Source organism: Barbus barbus (genome assembly GCF_936440315.1).
Source record: "Barbus barbus genome assembly, chromosome: 30".
In the NCBI taxonomy this organism is placed as follows: Eukaryota; Metazoa; Chordata; class Actinopteri; order Cypriniformes; family Cyprinidae; genus Barbus; species Barbus barbus.
In genome coordinates this window covers 20,502,279-20,518,228 of record NC_136758.1, presented here as the reverse complement: position 1 = coordinate 20,518,228, position 15,950 = coordinate 20,502,279, and the positions used below count along the sequence as shown (strand labels likewise).

The window sequence follows — 15,950 nt, the reverse complement described above, 5'->3', positions numbered from 1 at the left end:
AAACAAAAAATAACAGCTTTATTCAACAATTCTTCTCCTCCTCATCCCGTCTGCAGCGGTGAGCCGCCATTGTGGAAAGAGTATCACGATCGACTCATGCGTCTGCTTCCGGTTCATGTAAACGACGTTGTTTACATGAACCAGAAGCAGACGCACGTGTCGATCGTCGATGAGGAGGAGAAGAATTGTTGAATAAAACTTTTATTTTTGTTTTATTCATACACAAATAAATTAATTTTATTCATATATGAACCGATGGCCTTTGCAACCTTTCTGAACCTGGGAACATTTCAGTTGTGTTGCTGTTTATGGAGGGTTTCATCAGAAATATCTTAATTTGTGTTCCGATGATGAACGAAGGCGTTACGGGTTTGGAAAGACATGAGGGTGAGTAATTAATGACAGAATTTTCATTTTTGGGTGAACTATCCCTTTAAGCTACTGCATATTAAAGTAGTCATCGGATGCTTAATTCACTTTACAAGTTATTTGAATATAAATGTGTGTTGGAAGTATGTGTACACATCCATTCTACAATGATAAAAATCCACCCAGTTTTTTTTTTAAATCCATATTTTAAAATCACCTTTCTCAAATCAGGCAGTTCTGAGGTTCCTGTCAGAATGACGTAGCTCTGCACAGGCCGCTTCCACGATAGTTGATTGACAAGGCCGTCTTACCTTAGACCCGCCCTGAGTGAGCTGTCATCTGTCCACCATTGTGTTGACTCCGGTGCAGGTGAAGACAAGAACGTCTCCGATTAAGCAATTGAGGTGTTTTGTTGTTGGATGCAATAATGAATATAGCAGTCATCATTAACTCCCGACATCTGAGCCGCTGAAGACGCAGAGGGTTAATGTTACTTTCGTTTTGAAGGGAATGCGCCGATCCCGATCTGCCTAAATGTGTCTATGTTCACACGATTCATTCGTGATCCAGCTTCATCTACAGAAGTGAGTATAAGGGATTTTTTTTACTGAATCTTTGCAAATCGCCTTTCCTAATAACGTGCTAGTTAGCCAGTTTCATGGCTAGAGTAAACAGTACTGCTCGTCACCCCACAGAAAAGAGGGGTGGGGTCAGCAGAGCTCATTAGCATTTAAAGCAGCATGGACTAGAATGGCTTGCTAAAAACAGAGCTGATTTTGACAGGGTAAAGAAGGTGTTTTTTACACTACCATTGAGAAATTTTAACCACAGTATGTTATAGACTTTTCATTAAGACCCTAAAGAATCATATCAACTTGTGGAAAATGGGCATCTGATGACCCCTTTAAATTTAGCCTCTCTATTCCCCTCCTTGGTTAAAACATAAAATTGCAAGTTATGTCAGTGCCGATAGACTCATGTATAGCGCAACTGTGCTCTTTTTTTATGTCAGTTTTGACACTTTCCCATGGTTAGCGTTAATCATCAAATCATCAAATATGTACTCACTCAATGGAATTGCATTAATTTTTAACCCAAAAAAAATCTGCAGTAGTGTGGCTTTAATCATTCAGTGTTTTTTATGGATTTTATATATTTTAAAAATATATAATGTAAAAAACACACAACCCCTTAGCACACATGGCCTATAGCCAAAGGAAGGACCTTTAATAGGTCTTTTTTGAAAAGTTAATGTCCTAAAGTTAAAAGTCCTTTTAAAAATTTCAAGCAAAATCATTAAATTGTTTATTTCTGTTTAACTTATCATTTAGCTATGAAAATAAAACACACAGACTACACAGTTATTTTTTTACACCAAATCTCACTCATTTTATCGATATACACCACTGTATAAAAATGTGGGTTGGTAAGCTTTGTTTCTGAAAAAAAAAAGTCTCACCGATGCTGCATTTTTTTTGATAAATGTTCAGTAAAAATATTAATATTGTGAACTATTATGAAATAACTTTTTTCTTTTTAATATGTTTTAAAATGCAATTTAGATGACATTTAACTGAATATTTATCATCATTACTCTAGTCTTCAGTGTCACATGATCCTTCAGAAATCATTCTAATATGCTGATTCCCTGATATTTTTTATCAGTGTTGAAAAAGTTGTTCTGAATAAGTGAAGTTCAATAGAATAGTGTTTATTTGAAATAGAAAACTTGTAACATTTATAAATGTTTATACTGTCACTTTGAATCCAATTAAAGTATCCTGGCTGAATAAAAGTACTAATTTCTTTAAAAGAAAATAAATAAATAATCTTACTGACCCTTTGAACGGTAGTGTAAGTACACTACAATTTGACTATTTACCATCATAAAGTGAGTGACAGTGTCTGTCACCACAGCTGTAGAATGACTCATATACAAGAACATCTTGTTTACTCTTCTTGTCTGTTTTCCTTTCTCTAACTTGTCTTACACATACACTTAAAGACATCTAAATCGCTCTCTTTCTGTCTCTTCCCAGGCTGACATATGTATATGATGTCATCATCGCCCTGGTTGCCTAGGAAACAGAAAGGGGGGAGGCTGCAAAATGAGAGACAGGGAGAGAGGGATGAGGGGGGGTGAGCAGAAGAGATCTAAAATTCATGTCATTCCTGCAATAACCTTGTATACGACCGACCACTAAGACTTCCTCTCTTCTCTGATGCATAATAATCATGAAAAGACATTTGTGCTGTCACCAGCGCTCTACACTCCAGCTGTCTGCTACAGAGAGAGAGAAGTGGTGTCACATGGGATATCAGAGCTCAGGGTCGCAGGGTTAAACAGAGGAGGTGTGATTATGTGTGTGAGTGTTTTTCTTTGTGTCTGTCTCTGTTAATTAGCTGGTATGGAAGATTGTGGATGAAGCCTTTTGTTTTTTTTTTGTAAGTGCACACTTGTGCTTGATGAATAGGGATGCTTTGATGTGATCCCCATTTGATTTATCAGTTGTGATATTAAAGATACTTGGCTTTATATCCGGATTTTCTATTCTGTGTCTCAAGTTGCCACAATTATGTTGTTAGCGCAGAATAACAAAGAAGTATCATGCTATTACAATACATGCTATATACATAACCATTCAAAGGTTTGGGAATTTAATTTAATTTTATTTTAAAGTTTCTTATTCCCACCAAGGCTGAATTTATTTGATCAAAATACAGTAATAACAGTAACTTTGTTAAATCTTACAATTTTAAATATCAATTTTGTTGCTTTCAACGTTCATAAAAATTTGCATTATTATCAGTGTCGCGCTGCCTAATACTACCCGATACCTGAAACTGATCTAACACAAGTTTTAGGTTTATAATAAGATGTTTAAACTGGAAAGTAAATCAAATCTCTTGATTTTTCTTGTTTTGTACTGGATGTATGACAAAAATCTTCACTGAAGAGTTTGAAGCTAGACGACTGCTGTGCAGTTGAGATCAGACCCCAAAAATGTTGAAATGTCTTCATATAGGACATGAGTATACTTTGTTATGCAAGGACTATTAATATGATATATTTTAAGATGTGTCAGTAATGAGGACAGGACACAGTCTGTCACGAGTCAGTGACAAAGCTTAAGTCATTTAGTATATGAATAATTGAGTTGGCCATAATTTCCAAGTGTGTGAAGTGGTATATACTGTATATTGGAGGCACTGCGGCAGCTTCTGTCTGCTCAAATTCACTGCAAAAAATGCATTCAGTTGCTCTTTAAACCATTTCAGATTCTGGTGTGAATTTATTCATTTTATAATTTTTACCCCTTATTATTTAACCAACACTTTAGCCTCAGATTCTGGTGTGAAAGTATTATTATTATTATAATTTTTCTATTTATTTAGCCAGCATTTTAGGCTCTGGGTTTATTAGTGTGCTTAATGTTTACTTCAGTGATCAGAAAATATCTCAAAATGTTTTGTAGTGCACATGGTGTGCTTTGGTCTTTGACTCAATTTGCATTTGATGTCTCTTTTCTGGGCAACTGATCTTATTGTCTTTTATCAGTCTGTTCTGTGATTGGCTGCAGCCACAGATGTGTGATCCCTGGAGATATACTGCCAGAGGACATTTTGTTTTAAGAGAAGTGTCTGTGTTAATGTTTGAGGTATGCTGCTTGTTATATTAGAACTATCAATTAATCAAGCACACTGACCATATGTATATTACTGTAATCTTGAAAAAAATTTGCTAAGTCACTTTAGTATAAGGACCAGTTCTCACTAATAGTTGCTTATTAGCATGCCTATGATTAACATATTGGCTGTTTATTAGTATTTATAAAGCCCATATTCTGTATGACCATTTTCTACATCCCTAATCCTTTCTGATTCTGATTCTCATTCTGATTCTGTATGACCATTTTCTACATCCCTAATCCTACCTAAACTTAACAACTACCTTACTAACTATTAATAATCAGCAAATTAGCAGTTTATTAAGGCAAAAGTCATAGTTAATGGTTTGTTTTTGAACAGTAGTGTATATTTTATATTACTAAGTAGATTTTGTCAGCAGATATTTGCATGTATGATTAATTAGATGAATTAATCTGATTAAATATTGTGTTCAATTAAAACCAAATCTTTTATTCACAAAAGCAACAGCACAGTGTATGACTTAAAGCATTTTCAATAAATGATTCATTTTACCGGTTGCTGGTATGCCTGCCACCTCCACACTGAAGTTAATTTTAGTTTAATCAGGAGTTAAAGCCAAGAGTTTAAATTTACCCATGAATCTTTGCATCGGTTTAAAAGAATTCCAGGCCACAGATTGGCTGGAGTAGTACAGCTGATGCCAGTGAGGCTTTTGGGACTTTATATCATCACACACCATTGCACCATACAGCTGACATGTGCTTATCTTTATCTCTGTCTTTCTTTGCCTTTCTTTCTAAAATGCCTCTATTACAGTCGTGAATGTGAGTGGAATGCTCCGATCCCTCATTACCCTAAATTATCACTTCAGTGTTTGCACACCAGCCCGGTCTGCATTGTCGACAAAGTGTATGTGCAATTCTCCCTCCCTCAGTGAACGCGTGTGCACTGTAGGTGGTTAGTAACTGCCATCAAAAGCATTTCATCTCTAGATATTAAAAAATAAAGCTATTTCTGGAGTCATAAAGACAGTTTTCAAGGGAATTTAACAAGGTTTTCTATTAGGATTCTCTCCAAAGGCATTACAGCCCGAAGAAACACTCTGCATCAGTGCAGCGCCCACTGATGTAATTTTGCATGTTTACTGGGCCTCCCCTTGAGGAAACTGCAACAACTCACTCTCGCTCTCAATCTATCGAAACACTCACAGGCACAAGCTCATATACTTTCACAACACGTTCTGCATATATGTACACACACACACACCTCCATATGTCAGGTATCTCCAGGGTGCGAATTGTTGACCTGATTTCGATGTGGTCTTGCGTTGGAATGATGTCACTGGCAGCTGTGAAGTACTCGGTCACATGTCCTCAGTGTGAGTTCCCTGGCGACGCTGCTCGTCTTGTTAACTCAGACACTCTGAGCATCTCTGAGAACAGTCCAAATGTCAGCGAATCAATAAGCGGGTGACGTGATCGGTCCCTCTCTGCTCTAGGTTTCTCTTCATCTAATAAATAGGGCTGTTATATCCAATGGCTTCATTTACTGAAGGCTGAGTGGATCCTTCTGACAAGCCTCCTGTGGGCTGTCATCTCAGGTCTCTGTGGCCTCATGGTTTACTTTGATTGGCTGTATTACCCAGGATGTTTGAGTCCTGATTGGATGTTTAATTCATTTTATGTATTCTTTTTTTTTTGTTTTTTTTTATTTGTCACATACACAATTATACCGAGTATAACCAGCAGTGAAATGTGTGCTCTGCATTTAACCCATCCAAGTGTACACACAGTAGTGAACATACACCTGGAGCAGTGGGCAGCTAACGCTGCGGCGCCCGGGGAGCAGTTAGGGGTTCAGTGCCTTGCTCAAGGGTCTCACCTCAGTCGTGGTATTGAGGGTGGAGAGAGTGTTGGTTATTCACTCCCCCCAACTACAATCCCTGCCGGACCTGAGACTCGAACCCACGACCTTCGGGTTACAAGTCCAACTCTCTATCCATTAGGCCACGACTTCCCGTGGCCGTAATTTATTCATGCATAAATTAATTCATGAAGTGTTAAATCTAGCAAACTATTATTATATTATATTATATTATATTCAGTGTTGGGTGTAACACGTTACTGTAAGTAAATTACTTATCCACTGAAAAAGTAAAGTAAGGGATTACTGTTTATTTTAAGGTAATTTAATTACAGTCACTTATAAAGTACTTGCGTTACATACTGTAAATAATTTCTACAGTTCTAAAATCAATATTGAATTTGAAATCTAAATTTACAGTCTAAAGATAAAATTGAATTCAGCAACTTTAACCCTCTGCACGCCATCACGTTCACTTTCAGTTTTTCTTGATTCACAGAGAAACCTTATCTGTGTAAAGTGATATTAACATATGTGTTCTGAGTTTGTCACACAACAGAAAAAAGGTGTTATTAACCACCCAGCCAAATTTGAATGATTAAAAAAAATAAATTATCAAAATCTTTGAAAAATAAGCAGGACTCTCTGCTCTCAAATGCTGGGGGCGTGTCCGCTGTCGGCGCTGAAACCACACCCACTCGCGGGAAAGCGGCCGTCTCTCTCAACTGTCAAATACCGCTACAACCTGAATGGATGCTACTGATACTACCTCTAGTAGCTTAATTGGATTTATACAGCCATACAAGTTTGAGCGTGCAAGTTTGTTAATAATTCGTAGATGTGCTTCAGCGCTGCATTGAGTTAAAACCTTCTCGTCTCAAGGTGAGTGCGGCTCATGGTTGCTTAGCAATGGCAAACACCACGAGAGCGCAAGCTCCAGTGTGCTTTGAAAGAAGAGAAAGCATCATCGAGCCACAGTTTTAGCCCCGCCCAAAAAATCCTGAACACAGAATTGGTGAAAAACTGTTTAACGGTTTAACTCCACAATTCAGTACTACATAGTTCAGAGTCTTTTTAATGTGTTTCAGCAATACATTTCTAACATTTGTAATGTGTTTAGAAATAATTCTCAGAATTCTCTTTACACGGACTCAGATACAGATAAGATTAAAATCAGTCTAAATTAAAAAGGGCCTACTTTTATTTGTGTGCACTGACAATAACAAGAAAACATTGCACTTTTGTAGGCCTAAAATAAACAAAACGAACAGGGTGTGCTTTCTGCCGTCTAGGTCTCCGTGAGCAACTTTCTACGCATCACAAACTCAGCGAATAACGAATATTATCTGATTATGTAATCCGTATGAAACTAAAGCGAGGTACAGTCTCTCCTGTATCTGAAAGCTTGAAGTGTCTACTTTTAAATGAATGAATTCAAATCGAAAACGGATATTCTCTGATTATGTAATCCGTATGAACCTAAAGCGAGGTACAGTCTTTCCCGAATATGAGCTCATTATATGCAGTCACCTGCGTGCAAACACCATCACCTAGATACAAAAAATAGATTCAAATAAAAAATTGAAATTCATCTAATTTTCATTGTTTTTGAAAGAATACCAGCTATGAGGGATAAGCCAGAATTTACCTTAGAAGAAAAGCGCGATCTGACGTGGCTTTATTCAGCGGAGGAGATCATTTCTGTAATTTATTCTCACCTACATTAGTTAACGTGTTATTTTTACATAAACCTGTACAGATTTTACTAGTTGGGGTTTTTCTGAACATCTTGCCAAACTGAAAAGTATTGTTTAACTTTTCTTTTTTCCTTCTTTGTTTAGCTTTTTTGTTATTCAGATATTTGTATTTGTTAACCAAAGAAGGTTAAATTTTTTATAAAAATGTTTAAGCATAACAGTTGTTTTAAAGCTAAAAGGCTAAACCATGTTTGACTCAAATTGAAAGAATAAAGAGTTTAATTTCTATTGTCTATGCTTTAAGGTTTATAGGGATCTTAAGATGTAGCCTAATTAGGGATTTGAATAATTAAGTTACTTATTGAGTAACTAAATTACTTTTCAGACAGAGTAATTAGTAAATTAATTTAAATACAATATTGATGATGTAATTAGTAATAGTAATTAATTACTTTTTGAACGTAACTTACCCAAACACTGATTATATTATATTATATTACTTTTTAAGAATTATAACAGAAAGAAAGGTTTTTGCTTCATTAGATGCAATTAAAATTTGCCATGAAAATATTTGTATTAAAAAATAAAAATCATATTTTCCACCTCATGGAATTTGACACTGATTTTTATTCTTATTTCTTTCCCGTGTTGCAGGAGAATTACGTGGACATATGCTTTCATTGATTCAGTCTAATGTGTCTTTCTCTCTCTTGTTCAGATGGAGGATGTGATTGCCAGGATGCAGGATGAAAAAAACGGCATACCTATTCGTACAGTGAAGAGTTTCCTATCCAAGATTCCCAGTGTCTTCTCTGGTAATTCCCCTACATCTGTTTTATATACACTGCTGGCGCTGAGAAAGCAGGATTCAGCAGGAGCCAGTGCCCCACAGCAAGCCTGAAGACCAGCACAATGAAAACTAGGCCAGAACTCTGTAGTGCAGCGCCAGTACCAGAGCCCTTTGTCTACTGATCTCTGTTGATAGCCTGATCTCTATCAAAGGTCTCTGGTCTGCATTGCTCTGGTGGAGAAGCACAATGAATTCTGGGTATAAAGATCAGGGCTTGAATTGGATGTTCAGGAGATTTGACTCATTATAGTTATTCTAATAGCCGGAAACAGACATTATAATCGTAATGGAATATTCTGGCTTTATTTCAAGCTAATGTTTATGGACCACATCGGTGACATGCTGTCATTTGCCACAAACCATAATTTTACAGTTAATTTTCACAAAGAAGGGATGAGTTTAATTTTTTTTTATTATTTTATTTATACCCAAAACCGGGACAGTGTACATTAATCAACATTCATAAATGTAAATGTACCCAAATTAGCCCAAAGGCTAGTTTTCATTGGTAGTCCCTTTGCCAGATGTTATAAGGTAAAAAAAACTAGAGGAAAAAATAAACAAGATAGAAAAGACAATAACAACGAAATTCAACCAAAAATTAAACAAAAATTATACAAACTGACAATAAAAAATTAAAGAAATATGAAAAAAAAAAAATGAAATGAAATGAAATGCAGCATTAAAGTATATTAACAACATTAATGTTCACATTGTTGATTATTAAGAAGCCATTTCTTAAAATGATGCTTAAATTATTTAAAGGACGTACATTTTCTAATTAATTGTGGTACTGAATTCCACAGATGTGATGCTCAGAATGAAAAAACAGCTTGACCAAATGTGATTTTTCTATATGGAATTATGCAATCAGCTTTAGCTGCACCTCTAGTTACTCTGTTTTCAATAGATTTAAATTTAATAAAATCAGCCAGAGGAGGGGAGCCAAACCATGCATAATCTTATACACTAAACAAACATTTTTAAATTTAGAGATATTTTCCCAGCTAAGCAGGTTATACGTATTTAAAATATGACAATGGTGAAAACGAAATAGTTTTTTATCAAAGATTTTAAGTGCTTGTTTGTATAATAATTCCAATGGTTTGATGGTGACTATAGCTGTCACAGATCAGCCAGGCTCATTCACCTCCCAATCACAACGCACTCCTTCACCTGAGTATTAATTGCACACACCTGCACTTCATCAGCTCTCTCATCAGCCTGCACATAAAAGCACACACCTCACACCAGCTCATTGTCCGATCTCGTTTCCTTTCGAAGTGGACTGATACTACTACAGCTACTAACCTGTGTACTTCCCTTGATCTCCTACTTACCCCCTGTCTCATCTCCAGCGTGTTCTTCACAGCTCTACTCCATCGTCTGTGTCTCCAAGGATCTCCACGAGTGTGTCTCCCCTGTCCAGGATTGTGAGGTGTGTGCTCCGTCTCTCCTATCTACGAGTTCCTGTGAAAGCAAAGGATATTCCATTATCACCCTCATCGTACTACTATACCTGTTCACTGAACTTGTTACTCATCTCCATCAGCAAACCGCTGACTCCACCGATTGCAATAAAACTCACCTGTTGTATTCTAACCATATGTCTGAGTCTGCTTCTCTAACAGAAGATCGGACCAAAACCGAGGGATACGGCAGGCTGAGTCAGCCCAATCCATTCCAGGAACTCATGGATAATCTTCGGCAAGTTCTCCGCAACCCCACAACAACTCCGGTAACTCCCGTCACTAACAGCACTGACACCACCTCTTCTTCACCTTATGTGATTGCCAGTCCCATGGCCAAACCGGCGCCCTTCTCTGGTGTGGCGGAGGAGTGCAATGGATTTCTCCTACAATGTTCACTCGTTCTGGAAATGCAGCCGCATCTCTACGCCACCGACAGAGCCAAGATAGCTTTCATAACTTCCCTGCTTACAGGACGAGCACTCCAGTGGGCTGAGACCATCTGGGCCCAATCCAGTACTGTGACACAATCTGTTAATAGTTTCATTGAACATTTCATAGAAGTTTTCGGCCGGCCGGTGATTCATCTGTTGGAGAGCAATTGTATCATCTTTGTCAAGGATCTCTGTCTATAACTGACTATGCTCTCCAATTCAGAACCCTTGCAGCGGCCAGTGGCTGGAATGAGTGCTCGCTCCTTACCACCTATCGGCAGGGACTGGAACCAAGAGTGCAGCTGCAGCTCTCTGCATACGATGACTCCCACGGCTTGGAGAGATTCATCCAACTCTCCATCAGGTGTACCAACCGTATGCAGTCTTGCTTCTTGGAATCCCAAAATTCTCCCAGCTCTGCACTCCTTCGCCACCCAGCGACTCTCAGCACTCCAGAACCAGGCCACGAACCCATGCAAGTTGACCTAACCCGTCTGTCTTCCACTGAGTGGCAGAGGTGGCTGACCCAAGGCCTGCGTTTGTACTGCGGTGCTGGCGGGCATGTAATCTCCACATGACCAATTCATCCTCCTCGACCGATGGTGAGTGTTATAAAGTCAGTTGTGGCTAATATGCAGCCCCTCACTGCCATAGTAATCCTTACTGCCTCTAATGCCTCTTCCAGTACATGCCCTCCTTGATTCCAGGTCAGCCGGGAATTTCATCTCCGGAAGCCTCTACTGCCAAATCAATCTCCCGATCACAGCGACCAAGACCACCTACCAAGTCCAGTCGATAACTGGAAAACCCCTCAGTCGTAGACATCAAATACAGTGCGGGTCCCATTCACCTTCAAGTTGGTCAGTTGCATGAGGAATCCATCCATCTCCTGGTTCTGGAGGGATCCACCGCTGAGATCATTCTTGGGCACCCTTGGTTCGTGCAACATGACCCCGTCCTCTCATGGAGTACTGGTGAGGTTCTGAAGTGGGGCAACAAATGCTTTCCTGACTGTTTCCCTCATCTTCCCAGACCATCGACACGTTCCCCTCTGACGCTGACCATCAACTCTACCTCCATCGAGAGCCCAAAGGAGAAACAGTCAGTTGATTTTTCCAGCTTACTATGCCCCCTTCAGCGACCTGTTCTGCCCAAAGAGAGCCTCCCAGCTACCTCCGCACCGGCCATGGGACTGTGCAAGAATTTACCCACTCTCACTTCCTGAACAGAAGGCCATGGAGGAGTATATTAAAGAGGCTCTTCAACGTTACATCTGCCCTTCAACGTCCCCTGCTGCTTCAAGCTTTTTCTTCGTGGCCAAGAAGGACGGAGGCTTGCGGCCTTGTATCGATTACCGGGCACTCAATAAGACCACCGTCAAATTCCGTTATCCTCTTCCTCTCGTCCCAGCGGCACTCTAACATCTCCGCGTAGCCACCGTCTTCTCCAAGTTGGACCTCCGCAGTGCATATAACCTCATCCGATACGCGAGGGGGACGAGTGGAAGACTGCCTTCATTACCCCTACTGGCCACTACGAGTATCGGGTGATGCCGTATGGATTAGTTAACGCCCCCTCCGTATTCCAAGACTTCATGCATGAGGTTCTCCGGGAGTTTCTCCATTGATTCGTCCTCGTCTACATTGATGACATTCTCATCTACCCCCGGAGCATGGCTGAACATCGCCACCACGTTGCGGAGGTCCTGAAACGCCTGAGCACTCTGTGCACACATCTCTGGGCACTGGCCACCCTGGGGCCAACGGCACTCACTCGTTGCTGAAAGATCGCTTCTGGTTGCACAATGGCTGCTCGGACTGTGGCATTTCCAAGAGCCCACGCCATTTGCCAGCGAACAAACTCCTCTCGCTGCCCCTTCCCAACCGACCTTGGTCACACCTAGGAGTTGATTTCATCACTGATCTACCGGCCTCTGATGGTAATACTTGTGTCTTCGTTGTCATTGCTCGATTCTCCAAGTCCTGTCGTCTGTTACCCCTCAAGGGTCTGCCCACAGCCATGGAGACGGCTATGCTTATGTTTAATCACATCTTCCATTATTATTGGATCCCTGAAGACATTGTCTCTGATCGGGGACCGCAATTTATCTCCAAGGTATGGAAGGCCTTTTTCACTCTTCTAGGTGTGACCGTGTGCCTTTCGTCAGGATACCACCCCAGTTGAACGGGCAGACGGAGAGGAAGATCCAGGAAATTGGGCGCTTCCTCCGAACCTTCTGCCATGGCCACCAGAACTCTTGGAACCAGTTCCTGGGCTGGGCTGAGTACGTGCAGAACTCTCTTCGCCAGCCATCCACTGGACTCTGGTCAGCTGGAATACTTGGTGGATTGGGAAGGATATGGCCTGGAAGAGCGGTCTTGGGTTCCCAAAGACGACATCCTGGACCCAACACTTCTGGAGGAATTCCAGTCAACCCATACTGACGACCTGCCCCCCGAGGAAGGGGTACCCCACGACGTCGGGGTCCTCGGCGCTCAGGAGCGGGCCATGGAGCAGGGGGTACTGTCACAGATCAGCCAGGCTCATTCACCTCCTAATCTCAACGCACTCCTTCACCTGAGTATTAATTGCGCGCGCACACACCTGCACTTCATCAGCCTGCACACCTCGCACCAGCTCCTTGTCCGATCTCGTTTCCTTTCGAAGTGGACTGATGCTACTAACCGGTGTACTTGCCTTGATCTCCTACTTACCCCTTGTCTCATCTCCAGCGTGTTCTCCATCGTCTGTGTCTCCAAGGATCTCCACGAGTGTGTCTCCCCTGTCCAGGACTGTGAGGTGTGTGTGTGCTCCGTCTCTCCTATCTACGAGTTCCTGTGAAAGCAAAGGATATTCCATATCACCCTCATCGTACTACTACTACACCTGTTCATTGAACTTGTTACCCACCTCCATCAGCAAGCCGCTGACTCAACCAATTGCAATAAAACTCACCTGTTGTGTTCTAACCATCTGTCTGAGTCTGCTTCTCTAACAATAGCATGTGTATTAGACCAACTTGTCAGACAATAAGTTATGTGAGAGAGAATCATAGAATGAAAATATACCTTTGCAGCCTCATTTTGATAAAGATTTTCAACCAAAAATTAACTAAATTAAATTTGACCTTTTTATATATTTAAAACCAAAACATGAGTCCAAATTAACCCCTAAATATTTATATTCTGAGACAACCTGTAATCTCTCTCCCGAAATGAAAATATTGTGTTTTATATCAATACTATGTCCTTTAGAAAAGAACATACAAGCTGTTTTTGGCACGTTTAATTTCAGATGACACTGAGCCATGATATAATTTTTGCCAGAACATGTCAACTTATTTGCAACCTCTTCTGCATTTTTACCATGCGTGAAAATTACTGTATCGTCAGCATACATTATGATATTACATTGACACACCATAGGTAAATCATTAATGTACATGCTGAAGAGAATTGGACCCTTGTGGAATGCCAGTTGAAAGGAATAGTGAATTAGATTTGTAATGATCAATTTTTACTACCTGACAACGGGAAGAGAGATAATATTAAATTTACAGATTTTGTCAAAAAATTTAAATTGAGTAATTTTTGTAAAAGAATATTATGATTTACCGTATCAAACGCCTTCTGTAATTATTGTTTGTGGTATTCTATCTGTGGTCCATAACCAAGAATATTAATTTAACATATTTTAAAAGAAAACTACAGAATGTAAGGAAATGACTGGATCCATTATTCATTTAAATAGAATAATTAGAATGTTTATTTTTTATTGGATAAAGATTGCACTATTTACATATCAGAAGAGTGCAAATGTTATACTCCAGCATATGCCATAATCAGTTTTAGAAGGACAGGATTAGGAATGAAAAAGCAAGAGAGAAATTCTCAGAAGAATATTCTTTCGTTCCTCTGACTGCGGTCCCCCGGAGGATTCATTAAAAGGCCAGCTTCAAGCTCTAACACCCCAGTCTCTGCCTCTCTATGCTTTAAAAAGTCTCTCAAGCTCTTGGCTTCTGCTGTCTCTGGGGACACGCCTCTCACTGCTGATTGGCTGAGGCAATAGCGGCTCTGTGCATACTTTGGGAATACTGGATTTGATTGGTCGGTAAGGGGTATCTCGGAAATATTTTTCTCAGAAGAACCTGTTCACAGTTTATTAATTTAGCAGTGACCAGGTTGAAAACGAACAATACTGGATACAAAACTTTGAAATTAAACGAAACACCCATTTTATTCACTGTAAAATGGTTAGTCATACTTATAGGAGTAGCTCACCCAAAAAAATTGCTGAAAATATACTCACCCTCAGCCCATCCAAGATGTAGATGAATTTGTTTCCTCATCAGAACAGATTTGGATAAATTAAGCATTACATCACTCGCTCACCAATGGATCCTCTGCAGTGAATGGGTGCCGTCAGAATGAGAATTCAAACATCTGATAAAAACTTCACAATAATCCACAAGTAATCCACATGACTCCAACCCATCAATTAACAATTATCAATTACTTGTGGATTATTGTGAAGTTTTTATCAGCTGTTTTGGACTCTCAGTCTGTCTGCACCCATTCACTGCAGAGGATCTGCTGGTGAGCAAGTGATGGTCTAAATAGTGCTAAATTACTCCAAATCTGTTCAGGTGAAGGAACAAACTCATCTACTTCTTGGATGGCCTTAGGGTGAGCAAATTTAAATTTTTGGGTGAACTATTCATTGAAAGGAGATTTTTAGATCAATCTACCAGTCGTGTACTTATACTTTTCTCTGAATATTAAGCTTTAATAATTACAGCTATATAATAATCACACTTCACCGACATAATTTTTTGCCCTTTTACAGCAATTATGAGACTTTTGTCATAATTTATATAGAGATGCGTGCCTTACTGTAGGCATTCATTTATTGGAACTAGTTCATGGTGTTGAATTCTTGGTTGCTTCAAGAGTCAGACAGAAAGAGGACAAATAGGGGTTTAGGGGCGCAGGGGTGGAGATTATACCATTCTGCTAATCCACGAAATACTGCAGCAGAGCTCTGCTAGACTCAGATCCTCTTTGGAGCATCCAGAACTGCTGTACTTACCTTTAACAAAATTTATACAGTTCTGCTGCTTAGCAAGAGAGAGAGAGAGAGACAAGGATTAGTCTACATTAGAGGAAATGTAGAAAGAAAAACTAAAGAAAGAACTGTAATTATAGGAAGTGGTGGATGTAAAGTATACAGTATATGCAGTAGGGATGAAGAATAAAAGATAAAGTTCAGGTAGAACAGATAATGGCAAAATCAAAATATCGGATGGACAATATATCAGACAATACACAAATACTCTTTATCATTATCATCTTTGGTGTGGTTTAACTCATTTTTCCACTCATTATGAATTTATAGTAGAGGTCAAAAATAACTATTTTCCCTCAAATTCTAATAGCAAGTGAATTGAAAGCATTTCTTACAACCAATGATTTTTAATTAAAAGCTAAAATGAATGAATACATAAATAAATAAGATGTTTTTAGGTTACTTATGTCACATTTCAGGTTTTTCTTAGTAGACCCTGCTATTGAGACTTGATTTGAATTTTTTGAGCAGTCCATTTGTCATTTATCTCTTA

General features: G+C 39.4%; 1 protein-coding gene across 1 annotated transcript in view; it reads left to right on the top strand.

The window, feature by feature from the left end:
* The window catches only part of LOC306850069 (regulator of G-protein signaling 7), a 54,577-nt gene that overhangs the window by 23,812 nt on the left and 14,815 nt on the right, over nt 1-15,950 (top strand). The window contains exon 3 of the mRNA XM_079385498.1: nt 8,299-8,395. Coding sequence (XP_079241624.1) covers nt 8,299-8,395 — 97 coding nt within the window. The remainder of the gene's footprint in view (nt 1-8,298; nt 8,396-15,950) is intronic.